This window comes from Procambarus clarkii, chromosome 11 (assembly GCF_040958095.1).
Source record: "Procambarus clarkii isolate CNS0578487 chromosome 11, FALCON_Pclarkii_2.0, whole genome shotgun sequence".
Taxonomy (NCBI): Eukaryota; Metazoa; Arthropoda; class Malacostraca; order Decapoda; family Cambaridae; genus Procambarus; species Procambarus clarkii.
In genome coordinates, this window is record NC_091160.1 from 35,789,736 (window position 1) to 35,813,190 (window position 23,455).

The 23,455-nt window shown below is 41.7% G+C and overlaps 1 protein-coding gene across 1 annotated transcript in view; it reads left to right on the forward strand.

The window, feature by feature from the left end:
* LOC123758288 (uncharacterized) overlaps positions 1–23,455 on the forward strand; it is a 296,794-nt gene that overhangs the window by 76,795 nt on the left and 196,544 nt on the right. Inside the window, exons 6-9 of the mRNA XM_069323039.1 lie at positions 4,984–5,161; positions 6,744–7,021; positions 22,497–22,550; positions 23,090–23,176. Coding sequence (XP_069179140.1) covers positions 4,984–5,161; positions 6,744–7,021; positions 22,497–22,550; positions 23,090–23,176 — 597 coding nt within the window. The remainder of the gene's footprint in view (positions 1–4,983; positions 5,162–6,743; positions 7,022–22,496; positions 22,551–23,089; positions 23,177–23,455) is intronic.

Below are 23,455 nucleotides of genomic sequence, written 5' to 3' on the forward strand. Positions count from 1 at the left end.
TGTGTGTGTGGAGCAACAGGTGGTGGTGTGTGTGTGTGTGGAGCAACAGGTGGTGGTGTGTGTGTGTGTGTGTAGAGCAACAGGTGGTGGTGTGTGTGTGTGTGGAGCAACAGGTGGTGGTGTGTGTGTGTGTAGAGCAACAGGTGGTGGTGTGTGTGTGTGTGTGTGTGTGTGTGTGTGTGTGTGGAGCAACAGGTGGTGGTGTGTGTGTGTGGAGCAACAGGTGGTGGTGTGTGTGTGTGGAGCAACAGGTGGTGGTGTGTGTGTGTGTGGAGCAACAGGTGGTGGTGGTGTGTGTGTGTGTGTGTAGAGCAACAGGTGGTGGTGTATGTGTGTGTGTGTGTGTGTGTGTGTGGAGCAACAGGTGGCGTGTGTGTGTGTGTGTGTGGAGCAACAGGTGGTGGTGTGTGTGTGTGTGTGTAGAGCAACAGGTGGTGGTGTGTGTGTGTGTAGAGCAACAGGTGGTGGTGTGTGTGTGTGTGGAGCAACAGGTGGAGGGGGTGTGGAGAAGGGAACTAGCTCTTCATCTCTCTTTCCCTCTCTTACTTCTTCTCCCTCTTTAATAATAATAATAATAATAATAACAATAATATCTTATTTACAAGAAGACACATTGGGTTGGGGAGATTACATCAGTGATATTTTCACATTCACACAAAGCCACTAACACGCATAATGTTTCAGGCGGGTCCTTAATCTAACATATCAGGTAAGATGAAAAGGTACATTGTAGCAAGGTTTTATATCAACAAATATCTACAATGCATGTCGACAGAGGTGATTACACTGATAAGGATATATGTTTTAAGTACTATTACTAGTATTGGGGAAGTTCCTCTTCCCCCCTCTCTCTCTTACTTCCTCTCCCTCTCTCCCCCTCTCTTTTTGTACATTATTACGAATAAGAACATAAGAATAAAGGTAACTGCAGAAGGCCTATTGGCTCATACGAAGCTCCTGTTTATAACCACCCAATCCCACTCATATACATGTTCAACCCGCGCTTGAAACAATCGAGGGACACCACCTCTACCACGTTATGGGGTTCCATTTGTTCCACAAATGAACAACCCTGTTATCGAACCAGTATTTACCCAGATCTTCCCTAAATCTAAATTTATCCAATTTATACCCATTGTTTCGTGTTCTTATACTTCACTTACTGTATTACTTTATGATACAGTAACACAAAAAAGGGCAAATGTGTTGCTTTATTATTTTTTTATATTTATGCAGAAATATAATAGTTCCCCCTTTCAAGTCTGCGTCAGTTCTTTGTTTTCTCTGACAGTCTAGAGAAAACGGTCAAGAGGCGCTGAATTGAGGTTACTTCTTTTATCGTACTATGGCCAAACTTTGAACAACAACAATTTTCATTTAATATTATCCAGATCAGTTAATAATGTTGTATATTTCTATAGGAAAAAAACTGTTGTTGGACTTTTTGCTCTCAAAATATTTAGGGCGGGTGTATTCAAGGATCTTCCATTCGGGTGGGGCTAGCCCCATTGATCTAGCCTCCACACACACACACACAGTTATTAGATCACAGAGTTTTTTAAGAAATTTGCGTTTGTTATGATATTAGTTAATATTTCTTTAGTTTTTACTGTAATGAATTGTTTTTAATATAATTCTTGGTTATTTATATAATAAGATAATCATAGTCCCCTCATCCCTCATATCATTCCTCCCCTCTCACTGATTCTCCTGATACCCCCTTACCCTGAAACCCCGCACCCCATACCCCTCCACCCCCAACACCACCTATACCCCTACGTCCCAAGCCATTACTCTACCGGATCAATATAGACTATAGGGGGGGTAGAAATAGCCTAAGCTACTCTATCCCTTTGAGATGTGTTTCTTTCTTATCTCAATAAACATACTTGAACTTGATATAACCTTATTAGTCATTGAGATGTAAGTCTCATCCTAACCATACACTCAGATCTTGATAAAGCACTCAGGAGAGTACAAAAGGCTTGGTGTAAATCTTTACATAAAATACACAAATATGTAAGTGTGGGTTTTTATCCTGACAGACAGATAGTATGATTTTTTTAACTGGAAGATCATGTGTAACAAATCTACTTAGTTTCTACGATAGAGTCACAGAGATTTTATAGGTGATTGGATTTTATTGGACCTATTTTAGCCCATTTTATTTTATTTTTATTTTATTTTATTTACCTATTTATTTTATAGGTGATTGGATTTTGATTGGACTCCTCAATCCAATCAGAGATGATTGGATTGACAGCATTTACCTGGACTAAAGACTTTTTCCAGTCTTACACTACAGGCTGTTTAGGAAACTGGAACATCATGGTGGGAGGAAAGGGAGACTTCTAACATCTTATCTTGAGGTTATCTTGAGATGATTTGGGGGGTTATTGTCCCCGCGGCCCGGTCCTCGACCAGGCCTCCACCCCATGGAAGCAGCCCGTAGCAGCTGTCTAACTCCCAGGTACCTATTTATTGCTAGGTATCAGGGGTGAAAGAAACATTTTGCTCATTCGATCCACCTCCACCGGGGATCGAACCCGGAACCTCAGGACTACGAATCCGAAGCGCTGTCCACTCAGCTGTCAGGTGTTCTTTTCTCCATTCACGTGGAGGAATATTTTAGACAGGCAGATGAGGGCGGTATTCAGAAGCGATGTTTTAAACTAGAAATATGTTACTAGTGGAGTACCTCAGGGTTCAGTTCTAGCACCGGTAATTTTCTTTGTCCATATGAACGATCTACCAGAAGGAATACAGAGTAATCTGAATGTGTTTATTATTGATGCTAAGCTACTACGAAAGATATGTGACTTAGACAAGTGGCATGCCCTTCAACAAGACCTGGACAAAATAAGTGTATGGAGCAACATATGGCAAATGGTATTTAATGCGAATAAATGCCATCTTGTGGAAATTGAAATAGGGGAAAATAGACCTAGTGTACAAATTATGTGAAGAAGCTTTTACAAATTCTGATAGAGATCTATGGGTAGTTCTGGATAGAAAACTGTCATCTGAGGACCACGTGAAGAACATTGTGAGAGGAGTGTGTGCTACACATTTCCAACTATGGAATCTCTCTCTAATATTTCACCATCCGTGCATTTAAAGGTGTTAATAACCTTTGTGAGATCAAGGAGAGACAAAGAAAGCAAAATGCCATAAGTGAAAAAGAGATGAATCCAAAATACATTTTCTCTTGTGCAAAATCTCGAACAAAAACTACATCTAACATTGGGCCCCTTGTACAATGGTGATAGAACTGTCAAAGATGACAACAAAGAAATGAGTGAAGTACTGAGCCTACAGTACAAGTCTATTCTCAGTGAACCCCTCACCACACTGAAGATCAATGATCCAAAGAAATTGTTTACGAATGTGACACCACCATCGAACCATATATCAGATGTCACCCCTGATCCAACTGCTCTTCGAAGTAGCCATAGAGAGCATGCCCATGTACTCAGCACCAGGCCCCACACTCCTGGAATTCTATAATCATCAAGAATTAATAAAAAAAACACTATCACAGACCCTAAACATATTTTGGAGTCTGTGTCTCTTTTTTGCGTCTAGGGGATATGTTATACTCAAATTCTGTCAGTTGAAATGTAACCAATCACAGGCGAGTAGGCCTCTGACGTCATGCCAGACAGAGGAGCATCAGGCATGCTCCCAGCAGCCTCAGTTATCCTCACAGACTCAGAGTAGAAGGACCTCGGCTAGGCAGATATATACCTTGCTATCTCAGTCAATAAATATATACAGAAGCGACTACTGTGTCTACCTTCTACCCGAAAAAGGCAAACGAATAGATAGAAGAAAAAGCGGCGATATGATCACTAATATGAAAACGTGAAAATTGTAACAGGAACCGACAAAATTGACAAAGAAGAATGTTTGAAAACTGCAAAATTCAAGAGCAAGATGTCATAGATTCAAACTTAGGAAACAAAGTTGCAAAAAGCACTAGAAAGTTCACTTTTGCAGAGTGCTAGACAGTCAGAATAAGTTTAGTGAGAAGGTGGTTGAGGCCAAAACCATCAATAGTTAAAAACAAAAGTGTTATACGACAAAGAGTACTGGGAAGACGGGACACCATATTATAGCTCTCAGCCTGTAACTACACTTAGGTAATTACACACATCTACTGATGTCAAAAAATCAGGGTACACACACACACACACACACACACACACACACACACACACACACACACACACACACACACACACACACACACACACTCACACTCACACACACACACACACACACACACACACACACACACACACACACACACACACACACACACTCACACTCACACTCACACACACACACACACACACACACACACACACACACACACACACACACACACACATAACGGATGGAATGCATTAGGCAGTGATGTGGTGGAGACTGACTCCACACACAGCTTTAAATGTAGATATGATAGAGCCCAGTAGGCTCACGAATCTGTACACCTGTTGATTGACAGTTGAGAGGTGGGACCAAAGAGCCAAAGCTCAACCTCCGCAAACACAAATAGGTGAGTACACACACACATACACACACACACACACACACATTGTGCCTCGTAGCCTGGTGGATAGCGCGCAGGATTCGTAATTCTGTGGCGCGGGTTCGATTCCCGCACGAGGCAGAAACAAATGGGCAAAGTTTCTTTCACCCTAAGTGCCCCTGTTACCTAGCAGTAAATAGGTACCTGGGAGTTAGTCAGCTGTCACGGGCTGCTTCCTGGGGTGTGTGTGTGTGTGTGGTGTGGGGAAAAAAAAAAAAAAAAGTAGTTAGTAAACAGTTGATTGACAGTTGAGAGGCGGGCCCAAAGAGCAAAGCTCAACCCCCACAAAACACAACTAGTAAACACAACTAGTAAACCCACACACACACATTCACTCACTCCCCCCTCCCCCTGACATCAATTTAAGACTGTCATCTCTCCCTTGACAGAAAGGATGTTGGCAGACGGGTACCTGTCGTCGCCTGAGCGCTCCCCGCGCCCTTACAGCAGCAGTGGGGGCGGCTCCACCTACATCACACCCACGCCCAGCTACGAGGACCCTTACTACGGCGGCCAGTACGGCTCCCGCTCCGGCTCCGTCACTCCTATCATCGACGAGGAGGCCAGGTGAGAGGGAGGGGACGGGGGAGTGTCCGGGGAGTGGGAGGACAGGGGAAGAGGGAGGGGAAGGGGATTGGAAGGAAGGGGGAAAGGGAGGGGAGAGGAGAGGGAGGTGTGGAGGAAGAGGAGAGTCAGGTGAGACGTAGGGGAAGGGGAGCAGGTTAGTTACACTGAGGAAGGGGACAAATAAGTAGGAGAAGAACTAGATAGATCCTAAGACAGTGAAATATGGCATGACAGTATTGCAGACTTTGTGTCAATAAGATATGACACATAACAGCTCAGAATATGATGCATGACTAACTGTGAAGGCCACTTGTCATTCGGTAATGACAAGTGGTATTTTACCCCTGGTACTTAACCCCTGGTACTTAACCCCTGGTATGGTGTAATACCATATGATTTGGGATTGTGTGACAGCAGCATGAATTAAACCGAGAAAAACTACCCTGATCACCTTAATTATACATTTCTAAACTTAGTGGTTCTGATAAACTGTTTGGGATAGGCATGCAAATTGGGGGAGAGGGGGGGAGAGTTCAGTCATGAAACTTGCTTCAACTTGCTGCAGGAGATGTGATTAGAGACCGGGCCGCCGGGTTGTTGATCCTTGGAATCAACATAAGGTATCCACAAGGTATGGGTTTTCCTGGTGTGGCAAGGAATGTCATGAAACATAACATACAAACATCCAATACCAGTGGTGGGTGTATGCAGCTCCAATATTTCAGTATCTTGATTGCTTTATCAACTCTTGCAAGAGTTTCAGAGGGTGAGTCTATAACATTAAGAACAAAATGAGCACCTATGACACTGGCAGCTGTTGTACAGTTAAGCTCAAGCTCATCTGGTGTATAATGTTGATTTACTCCTACTCTTAGTAAGAGTAACAAAGAGAAACAAACACCTGGACAGATGGCGCCTACGAACGCTCTTGTTCCAAGGTTATGCTAAACCACTACAGTCTAACCTGAGATATATGGACTTGGGTGAGGGGAAACCTACAACGAACACCCAATATGGTCCCTCTTTTCCAGAGACACCTGCTATGGTATCATGGAAGAAAGGTAACTCATTAAAAGATCACCTTATTAGAACGAATTATTAAACAGACTCGACGGTGCTCCGACCGGTAGAGGGGGCGGCACCAGCTGAGTCATCTAACAAAGAAAGAATGTTTGTCCGAGGATTGGGAGGTACCCCCCCCCAGTCAAAGTAGACCTCCGCCAGAAATCTATCTAGACATTTCTAAGGTCTCGATGGAGATTATTAATATCTAATGTACAATTACACTGTATATCTATTACAACACTTGTATAATACTCCATTTATTCGGCTCGGCAGTAATGGCTTCTCACAGTTTGCATATGCTCTGCATGATGTTTTCATCACTGGGACTATAGCTGTAAAGGGCAGGTGGCTATGCTAATAGAAGGAGTGATAGGCAGCAGTAGAGGAGATAGAAGCAGTTATTGTAGATAGCTGAAAGGTGAATGTAGAGAGCACGCTGAGGGGTAGACAGTAGATGGAGTGATGGCTAAGAGTGTGGTGTTAACAATCACTTGATTGTTCCTGATATTCCCGGCAGGTCTGCCTTCTACAGCATGCGGGTGGAACAAATGGAACGGCAACTGGCATCACTGACAGGGCTGGTGCAGAAGGCATTGCACACAGGTGTGGCCAGTTCCCCACGCCCAGAGATAATCCCCCTGGCACCCCCTCCTGCCGTAGTAGCCGCAGCAGCTGCTGCCGCCGCTGCTGCCGCTGCTGCTCAAGCCACTACAGAGAGAGAGGCAACGCCCACCAACAGGAATTCCAACGACTTCCTTCAGGTTCCTACTAGCTCTTCCTTCTCCAAGGGTTCAGGTGAGTGCTGGTGCCATATACACCCCTCCACTCACCCCCCACACCTTTGCTCCAGGAGTGTTTCCTGCTGTACCTAGTAGTCACTCGGTCGCTGCTCTCCTCACTCCCAACCTCACACTCATCCTCACACTCATCCTCATACTCATCCTCACACTGGCCAGTTACTGCATATTCACAGTAAATCTTTGAACAGTCAGTTGGTCAATATTATTATAAATATGACAAACTGTTATTGATTTTTATGTTAGTTAACCCTTCCATTATGTAATTTTTTTGTAGAGATTCTGCCTTCATTTTGAAATATTTGATAAATTAAAATAAACAATTAAGAATATATAAGGCAAATAATGTTTGTGAATAAGTAAGCCAATAATTTAACGTACCACAAGTTGGCTGTGGTAGGCTGTGAAGGGATGATTTATCGCGAGAATGCCCAGGCAACAAAAATATGAAAATAACATTTAAAATAATATTACAACAAAAATTTTGTAATTATAGTTTAAAAGAGGAAGATAACTAAAACGAAAATTAGTTGCCATAATTTGGGCGTGGAGGGCCTTGCCTCCTCATCTCCCAGGAGCCTACTAACAAAATACTAATTCAAAATAAATTTAGATTTAAACAAAGCTCAAAAACCATGCGGAGATTATGATCAAATCAAGTACAACTTCCTATTTGCCCTGCTTTGTGGGTGGAATGATGACAAAATCAAACTATTAACTCCTGTTAATGGCTCTCCTCCCCAACTACCCCCCAATAATTTAAAAAATTCTGCCTTTGGAATTCATAAAAGTGAGGAAATACGATGTAGTAATAATAGTGGGGGAGTCGTTATTCCATCACCTCACTCCTCCACTATTCCCTATAATGGTTGGGGAATCATCTGCTATTTCCACAAGTTCATTCAGGGGAAACCCCTATTATCATCACAAATAAATGAATGAGGAGGCACTAGGCTAAGAGTCTAGTTTATGTGGTGAGGCAGCAGTGACACATCCTCCTCAATGTGATTCCTTGGGTACTGAAGGATTGGGCACTGAAGGATTGGGCACTGAAGGATTGGGCACTATAACTGTTCATTGTATGGCCACTCTTATCTCCACATACCACTGAAATTTGAGGGTGCAACCATATATCAACAGAGTTAACACATGCATTAGGCAGTGATGTGGTGGAGGCAGACTCCATACACAGTTTCAAGTGTAGATATGATAAGAGCCCAGTAGGCTCAGGAACCTGTACACCTGTTGATTGACGGTTGAGAGGCGGGACCAAAGAGTCAAAGCTCAACCTCCCGCAAGTTCATAAGGACATACCGTAATGGAAGGGTTAACTCTTCAACGAAGATATTATTATTAATTTTAAGGCCAGTGTGAGGAGTCCTGATGTTGTGAGGGGGGGAGGGGGCTATGACAGGTTAAGGGTCCCCTGAGGGAGTGAGGAATACCAATTATGAAAGGCTCTGAGAGTGCTCTTAAGGGCTCTCACACCCTTAAGACCCCCCTTAAGGGTGTGAGGAGCTGTAGGAATGTGAGGTGCAGCAACGAAGTGGGGTGACTCTGGGGTGTGAGGGCAGTCATTATGACACACTTGCCCTCTCCATCAGACAGCTTGTCAGTGTACCCATTTTAGTGTGTCAGTCAACAGACATTACTGTGTTAAGTGTGCGTTGTTTCCCCCTTGTATGTACCAGGATGTGTGTGTGTGTGTGTGTGTGTGTGTGTGTGTGTGTGTGTGTGTGTGTGTGTGTGTGTGTGTGTGTGTGTGTGTGTGTGTGTGTGTGTGTGTGTGTGTGTGTGTGTATATATGTATGTATGTATGTATGTATGTATGTATGTATGTATGTATGTATGTATGTATGTATGTATGTATGTATGTATGTATGTGCGTGTGCATGCGTGTGTGTGTGTGGGTGTCTGCATGCTTAGCGAGTTTGCCAACCCAATTTTCGCTTGATAGATGCTCACCATCACTGTTGTTAGTATAGCTCTGTGCCTACTCACACACCTTCATTGATTGTGCTTTGTGGCGTGTTGACACCCAAGTTGGGCTTCATGGGTGTTTGTTTGTGTAGCAAGCACTGTGTTTGTGCTGCGAGGTGTTAACTGACTTCATCTGCCGTAGCCTCAACTACACTCCAAAGTGTACCTCCTTTGTCCTACCACTGTACATCTACTCAAAGCTATTATTGGAAAATTACAAATAAAAAATCGCTAAGCTGTAAACTACACTCTTGTTAAACCCTTTCATGATTGCATTGTTCTCGATGGAAAGGCTGAGGTATATAGGTTAACCTTAATAAGTGTGGCGTATTCTTTAGTAATCTAATATATGGGAGGAGGTTCATCTTGACACAGAATGTGGCGTATATACATTATTCTTTAGTAACAATTTAATGTACACGGGTTCGTCTTGCCACTGAAATGTGATAGATATACGCATATTGCTCTTGAGTCTGGTACAAGCGTGTGTCTTTTAGACTAAATGCGACTTATATACAGATTTTTCCCTGTTGCGACAGTGTGAATGTTTATCATTTTGAGACAAGTCTTATCATGACTTGTTTGTAATGCATTTTAACACATTTTCTTGTTTGTGAGAGATCTTATATCACTGGACTTTGTTTGTGAACGGTTGTTTATGATTTCCAAAATTTTATAAGTTGTTTGTTTGATAATTTTGAGTAAATGTATTGTGAATGTTTTTCTTGTTTGGGAGTGTCTTTTGTTTGTAACAAATGTGCACGTGTCTTATTTGTCCAGTGTCAATACTGTATATAAATTATTTGTAACAAGTGTAAATACACATTTTCTGTACTTGGAAGAAAAATGCATTGATATGGGACTAATTTATTGTTAAGGTATATTTAGTAATAATTAATATTTACAGTTATTAATTACAATTAATTATAGCTTAGTTACTTGCATGTACGTAGCAATCATTCTTCCCTGTATCTCGTTTGTGCAGTGTGAATTTATTCCTTAAGTAAACATTTGGTAGTCTTAATTAATTCTAGATTAAATGAGTTACAGAAGTTAACTAAGCTATGTATACTAAAACTACTGCCAGAAGTGGAAGCCTAACACTTTAAGGGGGTTCTGGAAGAGCACCCACCGTAAACCCAAATCATATACATATGTAGTAGTAGTAGGCATCTGTCAATCCCGTGGGGTTATGGAGTTGTGCCCTGGGTGTCTAGTTGTTGTAGTGTAGTTGGATGCAGCGCCTGCTGTGGCTGTGAAGGCCAACCCGAGAATGACAGTTTCGACTGCAGCGAGCGCAGATAAACGCCGAAGCGGGTGCGTCTGACAGTAGTCAAAACCTTCTCTGAAATCTATTATCCTCCGCCTGCCTCCTCAGTTCATCCTCGAATTGCTGGAGTCCCTTCTGCACTTTACATCTCCAGGCAGAGCTGTCCACAGCTGCTGCCTCCTAAGTGTTGATGTAGATGTTCATCTGCTTGAGGTCGTGTTTGCAGGCATCTTTGAAACGCAGCTGAGGTCTTCCGGTGGGTCTCCTTCCTGATGCCAGTTCTCCATACAAGAGGTCCTTCGGTATGCAGCCATCGACCATGCGTGTGACATGTCCCAGCCATCGCATGCGTCTCTGTTTCAGGAGAGTGAACATTGAAGGGACTCCTGTTCTCTCGAGTACAGTGTTGTTGGTGACGTGGTCTTTCCACGTGATGTCAAGGATGCGTCTCAGGTTCCGCATGTGAAAGGTATTAAGCCGTCTCTCCTAGCGAGAGTGCAGGGTCCAGGATTTCGAGCCGTAGAGAAGTGTACTCACCACACATGCCATGTAGACTTGTGCCTTGGTGTGCACTGTCAGTTTGGCATTTTCCCAAACGCGCTTTGTGAGCCTGGCCAGTGTTGTTGTGGCCTTCCCGATACGCCTGTTGAGCTCAGTGTCCAGGGAAAGGGTGTCTGAGATTGTGGAGCCCAGGTACACAAACTTCCTCCAGCACATAGTCTGCTATATTCATACAGGGGTAGCTCATTGACATCTTGTCCCATCACCTGTGTCTTCTTCAGGCTGATTGTCAGGCCGAATGCGGAACAGGCTGCGGCAAAGCGGTTGAGTAGCTGCTGCAGGCCTTCTGCTGTGTGTGTGGTGATCGCTGCGTCGTCGGCGAAGAGGAACTCCCTGAGGATTCGCATCCGTACTTTTGTCTTTGCTCGGAGTTTGGATAGATTATAGAGCTTTCCATCAGATCTTGTACGGAGATAGATGCCTTCTGTGGTTGTTCCAAAGGCATGCTTGACGAGGATCGTGAAGAAGATGCCGAACAGGGTTGGAGCAAGAACACACCCCTGTTTAACACCACTGTTAATGTTGAATGGTTCAGAAGTTGAGCCATCGTACACGACTGTCCCCTTCATGTCCTTGTGGAACGATTGTATCATGCTGAGTAGGATGGGTGGGCAGCCAATTTTGGCCAAGATCTTGAAGAGTCCGTCCCTATTCACGAGGTCGAAGGCCTTTGTAAGGTCAATGAAGGCAATGTATAAGGCTTTTCTCTGCTCCCTGCACTTTTCTTGAAGCTGTCTCAGGGAGAACACCATGTCAGTGGTCGACCTTTCTGCTCGGAAACCGCACTGTGACTCGGGGTACACTCTTTCGGCAAGAATCTGAAGCCTGACCAAAACGACCCTAGCGAAGAGTTTGCCAACGAATCGCAGGGTGGTACAGGAAGGGCGTTTACCAGCGCCGCAGTGAATTCCTGCACCTTGTGAAGGTCACGGGTCTTGTTTACATTAATGCATGGTCTTCTGTCTTTCTTTGCTCTGTGGATTTTCTGGGGCTGGAACTTTACTCTGCAAACGACGAGAGTGGTCGGTGTCGCAATCTGCACTCTGGAAGCTGCGGGTCAGTTTGACATTTCTCAGATTGTTACGCCCCGTAATCACCAGGTTGAGTTGGTGCCAATGCTTCGACCTGGGATGTCTCCAGGAAACCTTATGCTGGGGCTTGGTGTCGAAGAAGGAATTGGTGATGCAGAGATCATGACGGCAGCAGAACTCCAGGAGACGCTGCCCACTCTCATTCATCTTCCCAAATCCAAACTGGCCCAGGCAGGAAGGCCAAGAGCTGTGATCAGAACCAACTCTTGCATTAAAATCACCCAGGAGGAAGACTGGCTCTTGTTGAGGTATGTCTCTGAGAGTTAGGCCGAAGTCATCATAGAACTTGTCCTTCGCTTCGGTAGAGGAGGTCAGTGTTGGTGCATAGGCATTGATGAGGCTGACCATTCCTATTGCTGTATGAAGCTGAAGTTTGATAATCCTTGCAGACCCCTCCATAGGCGGTACTATGGACCCAGCAACCTGTTCCTGATGGCAAAGCCAACGCCATGCTCCCTTACCTCTTCTGGTGGCTTGTCCTGCCAGAGGAAAGTAAAGTCCTTCTCCCGTATGCTGCCGGTTGCGGGCAGATGTGTCTCCTGCAGGGCAACTATGTCCATCTGGAGCCTGCGCAGTTCATTGTTGATCACAGCTGTCTTACAGGCATCGTTCACTTCCAGTAGATCTTCCGAGAGACCCGGTGTCATGGTTCTTACATTCCATGTGCCCAGTTGGAGAGCTGGGTGGCTCTGTGTTTGTTTTCTTTTGCCTGGTGCATGGGTTGACGATCCGCTTATTGGATTGTGGCCTAAGCCCCACGCACCCAGTGGAGCAGGCGGACCGTGGCGGGACAGCACCTTATTGGCTGGGAGCTGCCCAGCTTGAGGCGGGCGGTAGCTGTCCTATGAAATCAGATGATTTCTCCCACCGACGGAAGCAACCCCTGGCGCCTTACTCTACGCCAATTGAGTGGTAGGCTTATCACCGGTAACTGTCACTTCCCGTGTTGAGCCATCACCAAGGCGATACTGGAGTGTCCTCTCCAGGGCACAGGCCTGGGTAGTAATTATGGAGGATCAGCTGTAGCCCATGTAGCAGATCCACCCTCTCCACGCCACCGATGAGATCCAAGGGAAGGGCAGGCACCACTTGGCACCAGTGTCGTCGCAGGAGTTGCCAGAATGTAGCTGTAAACAGCTGCAAACTGCCTTAGGGTCTTCGACTCCGGATTTTTCCTCAGGGTTGACTCCCGAAGTCTTTCCCATGAGTGGGTTTAGCCACAAGACAGCAGAGGTTTGAATTCAGGGTTTTCCTTCCCCTAGATGAGCTGCCTTTCCAGGCTAACGAGTCCCATCTGCCCGAAGTAACTGGTTTTAAGGCGCCAGAGACCCGCCTTCACCCCTTCTCTTGTTGCTAGCAGCAGTTCCGCCAGACCTAGAGACTAAGCCACATGTGCAGGCCAGAAGCTGGACTTGGTTGTCAGAGGCTATTTGAAACGCACGCCTTCAGGGGCACTTTACAGGCTGTGGGAGCTTATATCTACAACCCTTCCCCCCGGCTATAACAACCCTTGGAACCAAGCCATATACCATATACATATATATATATATGTATGTATATGGTATATGGAACTTGGAACCATATACATATGCCTTCACCCTAAGTCATGTAGGGAGCAGGCAAGGCCAAAAGCATACCAATGTACGGGGGGGGGGGGGGGGGGTTGCCCGAGGAATTGTGGCCGATTAACCACTTACCTGTACCCAAAAAGTTAGCATTCAGGAAGGGTGCTGAGTGTAGTTAGTTAGTTTAGTTCATTTATTATGCACCCCATACCCATCTTGTGGGCGGTAGTGGAAAGGGTTACAGAGGCACATAACATAGTCATGTTCCCCTTTTTTTTTATCTTTATTTGTATTTGTTCTCAACACATTTTATTCTTTATGCTCAATTAGTATTAAGTTCTAGATATTAATGTTTTTCCTGCCCGAAACGCATTGCGTAATAGTGGCTTTAGGCATTGTATGTACTAGCTCTATCTATATATCGATCCATTAATGTAACATCACTTGTATGTATGTACCTTTCCTGAATAAACATATTTATATTTATTTATTTATTTTATTTAATGTGAGGGACACTTTAGAGAACAGTGAATGAGCTTTGTTAAGTGAGAATTTTGTTCAATGTTTTGGGTGTAGGCCATTTGTTATTGTGAGGATCATGTGGCATGAATCTGTATGGTCCAGAACCTGGTCAGTAACATGTTGCATGGGGTGTATTTTCTACATGACAGTATAATTACGTAAGTGTCATTACAGGATGAGAGCTACGCTCGTGGTATCACATCTTCCCAATACTCTTTGTCGTATAACACTTGGAAACTACTGACAGTTTTGATCTCCACCACCTTCTCACTTATCTTGTTCCAACAGTTTACCACTCTGTTTGCAAAAGTAAACTTTAATATTTTTTCATGTGAGCATGGTCATGTTGCATTAAATATACTTCCTACATATACAGTATGTAGTAGAAAGGGAGTGTGTGTGAATATGGTGTAATAATCTGTTGGGCACTATAACTGCTACTATGTATTTGATGCTACACATGAATTTACCTGAATTTACCTGAGGGGCCACTAATACTAGTGGCGTCGATGAGGACAGGAATCTAGCGGCTTCTCATAGGTCCCCCAATTTGCCCTGATAATCGTTTCCAGTTGTATTTTAAAACCCAGCTGGGTTTTGGCATTTATGGCTTTGGCGGGTAGGCGGTTCTACGGGTTTACAACCCTATGGGTGAAAAAGCATCTCCTGTTTTCTGTCCTACATTGTAGTTTGTTGAGCTTGAACCCATTGCTCCTCGTTCATGTTACATCTGACCTTTTGAAGGAATTGTCTGGATCGAGTATCCTCCAAATTGTTCAGTACACTGTATTTTTTAAGGTTTTGATGAGATCCACTCAGTCATGCCTGGTTTGCAGTGTTGTCAGCCCTGTGACCCGCAACCGTTCCTGATACGTGTGATGACTAAGCTCTGGTATGATTTTTGCTGCCCGGTGTTGCACCTTCTCCAGAACATGAGTTAAGAATATCTGTGTCATCCCACAGTGACTGTATATACAGTACAGTACTATAGCTAATTGCTTACCATCATGCTTTATACTATTAGTTCAGTGACTAACACCACTGAGTTATATATTATAGCTGTGAAACACAGTACGTACTGTAATATATAGCTCAGTGTCCCATACTGGTAACAGGTAACCAACTTCCCCAGTACCTTCACATCTTTGCTCTATACTGTACCTACGAAGAATCATATAAATACTGTGTGGCTAGGCTGGACTATAAGGAGAACCTCTTGTATCTTCTTCTGTGTCCATCTCATTTTCAAGCGGCTTGCTTTCCAAGATGCTTTCCCTACCAATTTTGCCAACACGGAAAATGCTGCTGCTACATCACTTGATCTCTCAACTCAGCGTTGCACATCTGTCAACAGACACTGACCTTACTGACACTGGAATATCAGCCCGAAATCACCTGATGTGTTACTATGCAGTTTTCATACTCTTCTGTTAGGGGGTATCTTCACAAATTGATAAGTGTGTTTCATGCATGTACATATTACAAGATGGGTATGAGTGTGGTTATGTTACAATAGGTGTTATTCCTGTGTCAGTGTAGTTGAGGGTGCTGATATATATTAACAGATGTGAGTGTAGACTGTAAAGACTATAAATGGAACATAGGAAAGTTTCCCATCAAATAATTGAAAAATGTGTGCTCCTGAAATGATGCCAGATTCTGTACCACCAATAGAGTGCTAACTGTTGATGACCTCAATAAACATTAGAAACAATCCGGCAAAGCATCAAGCAGTAAAAAATCTTTAATTACGAATTTCATATTTGTTGTGTTAATGTTTGTTATTGATTGTATCATGGTTTTCATGTAAGTTTCTTATTAATATAATAGTGTATGTATATGTAAAATAATAATGGTAAAAATATTTGTTATGAAGTACAAAGCATTTGTGTAATATTTACTGGTTGTACATATATTGTTCATTATTCATATTATCAATGAAATCAAGGTGTCTTTCCAAGTGAGTTTAGCAAGGATGCCTTTCAGCTAATATCATAGCTTTTTGGGTGAAAAATTTCATGTCACTTTCCAGTGAACTCCAGACAGAGCAAGAGCCATTAGCCATTCACAAAGCTATAAGGTTTAACCAAGACTATTCAAATTTTGTTGACCAGTATTTGAGCATGTAAACAGCCAAACATAAAAAATTAATGTTCTTCAAAAAACAAGAAAACTGTGATGATGATCCAACCCTTCATCCTGTTTAGATACTAGTTTTTGTAACTATGTTCACCATAGTACAAAACATTGATATACTAAGCAATTAGAAAAAAAGAAGCAAAAAACTAACTTAAATATTCCTAGGCATAGTATAGCACACATATGTACTGTATTAGGCCTCAGATAGCGTGTATTAGGCCTAGGTAGGTTAGTTTAGGTTGTCTTTGCAGCATAAATACAAAACCTTTTCTGGTTTGTCCAAATTCAACAGTACAGATTTCTACTTTCTAATTGCATTGTACTGTACATCAACATATGTACTGTGGTCCTCATCGTTCCTATAAGTACTACCAAAACAGGAGGATGGGCTGGATAATATCATATGTTAGTGACTGTAGTCCGACCACTGCAGTCCTCGTGGCACAGTGGTAAAACACTCGTCCCGCACTTTGCGAGTAATTTGGCCTGGGTTCGTATCCTGGCCCAGGAGGATATATTAGGCACCAATCCTTTAACTGTACATCTCCGTTCACCCAGCAGTGAATGGGTACATGGTTGTACATCTAATAATTTGAAAGTTCGTATTCCAGGGAAAATTAGGATTAAGAACCTACCCGAAATGCAATGCGTGCTATTGGCTTTGCAAGAATGTAAGAACTCTCGTATATATAAATACAAAATAAAAAAACTGTGGTGAACAAGGAGTGCGTAATTGCTTAGGTGTAGTTACAGGATGAGGGCTACGATTGAAATTTCCTGTCTTCCCATTACTCTGTGACATGATACCTTCAAACTACTGACAGTTTTGGCATTCAACGCCTCCTCACTTCGTAAGAGCATGAGTATTTTAGTCATGAATGGACACGTACTGTATATCAAACCCATCCTTACTACACAGAATATAAATACATTATCTGTATAAAAATAGCAAGTCCTCCTCAGAGGTACTCCAAGACACTGCAATAGTACATTCACAGTAATATTCCACTCCAACACGACATACTTTGACAGGAAACTCATCCTTCTCATTGTAGTGGTAAGTCGTGTTAAGATGTCTAGATTAGGGACGAAATAATAGTTTATAACTTTACAAATGGAGTTTATTTTCATAACTTTTAGGATTAAGTTTACAAAATATATATTGTGAATATCTTTACTAATATCAGTGACTGATATATTTAGTAGTAAATATTGGTCCAACAAAAGGTAGGACTTATTCAACAAACAAATGTAATATACAATTTTTCATGAATCCAATATTTAACTTTCATATACAGTAGTTTAATCGTGCTCTTGCTTATTATATCAACATTACAAATGAAAATGATAATAGTAGAATTTATCAACTCTGCACTTGTACTAAAGTATAAATGCACCACAATAGAACAACTAGGTACTGCACTTAGCTACGACATGGAACAATTAAACCATCTTGTTCCACTAACCCGTACATACCAAGTGACCGAGCATCGGCTCATGTTTACTTTCGTTTGCCAAGTGTTTCAATGTTTTTCTTGTTGCGAATCTTATTTCTTTTTATTTCTTACTGAGTTTAGAATTAGTTTTCTTAATTTATCACTTCCATTTTCCTCATGTTTTCCAATCACAGAATGTACTTGGAATTATTTATATATCTGGACTAGCATTCTATTATATACTTTTTGAAGGGAACAGGTAAATACACTACTGCACATGTGCAGAAGTGGCTGATGAGCTAATGGAAGTTTTGAAAAATTCACTTATAAACTCATTACAAAAGATCCCTTTCTTGCAACTAAACTTGTTCCAACCGTCTGCCACTCTGCAAAAGATTACTGGGATTGTGTGTTTACCATCTTACAGTAGCCAGTTAGTGATAACCAGGATAATTGTAGCCTTCCTATTTTACCTTTAGTATCTTGGTGGACAGGTATAGTGGTGAGGGTACTGCCATCTGCAGACAGATACAGATGTGGACAGGGTGGGTGGTGAAGTTGCTGCTGCCAGTTGAAGAAGCATGTGCACAATTACAAAGTTGAATTATTTGAGTGTAATTACAGGATGAGCTTGTGGTTTCCTCTACTCACCTAATTGTGCTTGCGGGGGTTGAGCTCTGGCTCTTTGGTCCCTCTTTTCAACTGTCAATCAACTGTTGTACAGATTCCTGAGCTTACTGGGCTCACTTGTCCTCCCATTCATATGATGCTTTGGTGTCCTGTCCTCCTGTCTTTGTCATATGATGCTTTGAAACTACTGACAGTTTTGGCATCCAACACCGTTTCTTGTTCTAGCCATCTACCACTCTATTTGCAAAACAGAAGTTCCTAATATTTTTACTGCAACTTTGTTTCCTTAGCTTGAATCTATGAGCTCTTGGTCTTGAAGTTGCAGTTTCAAGAATTTCTTTTTATCAATTTTGTCGATTCCTGTTAGTATTTTCGATGTATTGATCATGTCTCCTCATTTTCCTATATCTTCTAACTTTGACATATTTAACACCTCTAGTCTCTCCTTATAGCTCTTGCTTTTCAGTTCCAAAAGGCATTTAGTAATATATCTTTGCACATTTTCCAGTTTAATGATGTGCATCTTGAGATATGCACCATACAACAGCTGCACATTCCAATTTTTGTCTCACAAAAGTAGTGAACAATTTCTTGAATATTTTACCATTCACATATTTAAAAGTGATTCTGAAGTTAGAAAGCGAAGCATTGGCTCTTTGCACAATGTTCTTTATGTGGTCCTCATGGGAAGGTTTACTGTGAGGAGGAAGCTAAGTTTTGACTCTGGTCAAACAGAACTCCCACATCTGATATGACCCATTTGCATGGAGTCATATATATTCATACTCAGCGAGAAAGCTTCTAGGAGACACCAGGCGCTACCCCCGGAAATTCTTAGCGAATATGCTTGTTGTCTGTACAATATTTATGAAGATTATACCTTGGGGTCACTTATAGCCCAGTATTGAGTTACTGGTATATTTTTTTTTATATTATAGGTCTATAATGAAGACTCAAACATATTTGCTTATTATTTATTAATATAGCTGATTTTTTTTTTAATGATTTGTCATAATATACAGCAGTGATTCCCAACCGTTTACCATGGCGAAACCCCAAAAATGTTGAGGAATCCTCAGAGAAATAGGTTTATTACAATTACATTATTTTGTCATCAATATTTTTTATATTTTTTTTATTTATTTCTTGTTGAGCCCCCGAGAAAGGTTTGCATAACCCCAGTTGCAAAACACTTGTATATAAAAAGACTTGGTGTAAATTCCTTACATAAATTTCACATATATACAAGTGTGGGTTTTTATCCTATATTCTAAATAAAAATACTTTTTATTTTCTTCTCCTAGGCTATGGGTCCCCACATTGGCACCAGAGGTGGTACCCTCACAAACTTTATATATAAATATATATATATTTATCCTGTGGGAACACACACACAGCCTGTAATTAATTTCTTCAAATCATATTTTGTTACAAAATGGAGACGCAAAACATTCAAAAACAAAAAGCGCTTTTAATAATAATGGTACCGATTGATATGTAATCAAATAAATGAAACGTAAATGATTTATCACCATTTTGACCCAAGATGGTGACCAGGTTCAAACTTGACATACCACAGCAGAAGGGTTAACACCAGACTATGCTGCTATTCAAAACATTGTTCTTTATTTGCAACACGCTGCTAGAGAGAGAAAAGTGTTCTCTACTTGCATCATCCTGATGGAACATTCTACTTTACCATGGTGCTAAAACAGTGTTTTCTACCTGAATTATGCTTCTCATGGTGCTAAGACAGTGTTTTCTACCTGCATTATGCTGCTAGTGAGAACAATGTTCTGTATCTGAATCATGCTTCTATTGAGAACTGTGTTCTTTTCTTGAATCGTGCTACTAGTAAAACCAATGTTCTCTATCTGAATCATGCTGACAGAACACTGTTCTCTGTCTGCACCATGCAGGTAGAGCAGTGTTCTCTGTCTACACCATGCTGGTAGAGCAGTGTTCTCTGTCTGCACCATGCTGGTAGAGCAGTGTTCTCTGTCTGCACCATGCTGGTAGAGCAGTGTTCTCTGTCTGCACCATGCAGGTAGAGCAGTGTTCTCTGTCTGCACCATGCTGGTAGAGCAGTGTTCTCTGTCTGCACCATGCAGGTAGAGCAGTGTTCTCTGTCTGCACCATGCTGGTAGAGCAGTGTTCTCTGCCTGCACCATGCTGTAGAGCAGTGTTCTATGCCTGCACCATGCTGGTAGAGCAGTGTTCTCTGCCTGCACCATGCTGGTAGAGCAGTGTTCTCTGTCTGCACCATGCTGGTAGAGCAGTGTTCTCTGCCTGCACCATGCTGTAGAACAGTGTTCTCTGCCTGTACCATGCTGGTAGAGCAGTGTTCTCTGCCTGCACCATGCTGGTAGAGCAGTGTTCTCTGCCTGCGCCATGCTGGTAGAGCAGTGTTCTCTGCCTGTACCATGCTGGTAGAGCAGTGTTCTCTGCCTGTACCATGCTGGTAGAGCAGTGTTCTCTGCCTGTACCATGCTGGTAGAGCAGTGTTCTCTGCCTGTACCATGCTGGTAGAGCAGTGTTCTCTGCCTGCACCATGCTGTAGAACAGTGTTCTCTGCCTGTACCATGCTGGTAGAGCAGTGTTCTCTGCCTGTACCATGCTGGTAGAGCAGTGTTCTCTGCCTGCGCCATGCTGGTAGAGCAGTGTTCTCTGCCTGCACCATGCTGGTAGAGCAATGTTCTCTACCTGCACTATGCTGATGGAACAGTGTTCTCTACCTGCACTATGCTGATGGAACAGTGTTCTCTACCTGCACTATGCTGATGGAACAGTGTTCTCTACCTGCACTATGCTGATGGAACAGTGTTCTCTACCTGCACCATGCTGATGGACCAGTGATCTCTACCTTCATTATACTGATGAAACTGTTCTCTACCTGCACTATGCTGATGGACCAGTGATCTCTACCTTCATTATACTGATGAAACTGTTCTCTACCTGCACTATGCTGATGGAACAGTGTTCTCTACCTGCACCATGCTGATGGAACAGTGTTCTCTACCTGCACCATGCTGATGGAACAATGTTCTCTACCTGCACCATGCTGATGGAACAGTGTTCTCTACCTGCACCATGCTGATGGAACAATGTTCTCTACCTGCACCATGCCGATAAAATAGTGTTTCTACCTGCGCCGCACTGCTTTGGTGAACCATGTTCTTTATCATGATGCTAGTAAGAACAGTGATCTATCCTTGATTCACAACTGGAATGCCATAGTTGTTTAAAATAGCATCATTGAATGCTTGCATTTTATATATATATATATATATATATATATATATATATATATATATATATATATATATATATATATATATATATATATATATATATATATATATATATATATATATACACCGTGCAAGGCCCAATTTGCCTAATAGGCCAAGTTTTCCTGAATTTATATATATATTTTTAAATTTTTTCTTACAAAATTATAAAGCTATCCATTTCACTATGTATGAGTTCATTTTTTTTAAATTTGATTCAAAACTAACGTAGATATATGACCGAACCTAACCTAACCTAACCTAACCTAACCTAACATAACTAAGTCAATAATTTATGTTCCTAATATAATATAATAATAATAATTCAAATAACCCAATTGGAAACAATTTGTTGAAAAAAAAGAAAATCACTCAGCCTATTAGGCAAATCGGGCCTTGCATAGTACGCTAAGAAGTGCATTCTGGCTACTAGGTGTAACATATATATATATACACATACATATATATGAACACATTCTCTGTCTGTTCTTCGATTGGCTTCTTCAACATTTGGCTGAATCTACCTTCATCAGTGTGGGCTACACTTGCTAGTTAGGTGCATTCAGGTAAAATGAGAGAGATTTGAGATAAGGCAGTGCAGCGTATGTCTAGAGAAGCAAATGCAGTGAACTCTGTGTGATAACGTCATGTGTATATTTTTTGACATATCTCCATGTAAGTCTGTGTAATAAGTCCCACCTTTCAGTCAGTATTTCGCAATTATGAACAGTAGTTCTTTTGGAATAATTGTTCAAATTTAAATATTTTATTTGGGTATGGTAATAAATTTCTAGGTTAAACTAATCTGGCTCATATCCACCAGCAGCAGGAAGGAAATGGGAAGATAATTGGCTGTTATTGGGTGAAGTTTGGAAGCATTAAGTATAATTAGTTTAAAGGGAAGACTTTGTTGCACACTTACACTGGCTTAGAATGTAAGCAATATTGGTGTCATCTTCAACATCGTAATGAAAGTCACATGCTTTCAGACGACACTTATCTACGACCAGACACAAAGCCGCCAAAATTAGGAAGGGGTAGAGGTATGGTAGAAAACAACAGATTTTTGCGTTTTTCTCTCCTTTTTTTTATAACAAAGCTTTTTTCATTTTTGCAAGAATATACCTTCTGGCACGAAACACATTTTCTACTTTAATCTATTGAATCTAAAATGAATGTTTAATCCCTATGTAAATAATTTCTGTCGACTTTTCTACTTGAATCTAAATCCTGCTGTAATACTTGGGATAACTTTTAACTGCTCTAATTCACATAAAAAGTGAAAATTACCACGAATTTGGAGAGCTAGTGCATGCCCCATATATTTCATATCAAACTGTGAAACCTGTAATGTAAGAGTATTTTGGTATCATAGTCAAGTAAAATAGATATTTTTGAGCGTACTTGATTTGTACAATCGCCATCCTATTTTTTTACTATTTTTTTTTACTTTGTATAATGTGTATTTATGTAATGATATGTGTAAGATCCGTTGTAATGTACATATTACACGTATAACCGCATGGACAACAAGGTGAATTCAGTACTTGGCGATTATGATGATAGCGTTCTCCTCTTTCAGAAAAGTCAGTCTCGTTTGAAAAATCCGTGTCATTCAGTGACGATCTTCCAGATTTGAGTACGCCGCCTAAACAACATGTTCCTGCAGGTAATAGTTTCCCCAATTCAGCCCTTCATGCGTCTCCGTTTTTATTCTCTTGATGTTATTCCAGTTTTTCCGGATTTTATTAATGCTAATGGAAGGACTATGCGCGTGTTGTTTACAGTGAAAGAATTATGCATTGTTTTGTATTTTGTGATTATTTATTTATACTTTTCCATGGCATTTGGTGTTACATCTGTGTTTGTCCTGAAATCATTACAAAAGTAGTTGAATTAAGCTTGGAGTGCCTTATCTTTTTGTGTTGAAGCATGGAGAATGAACAGG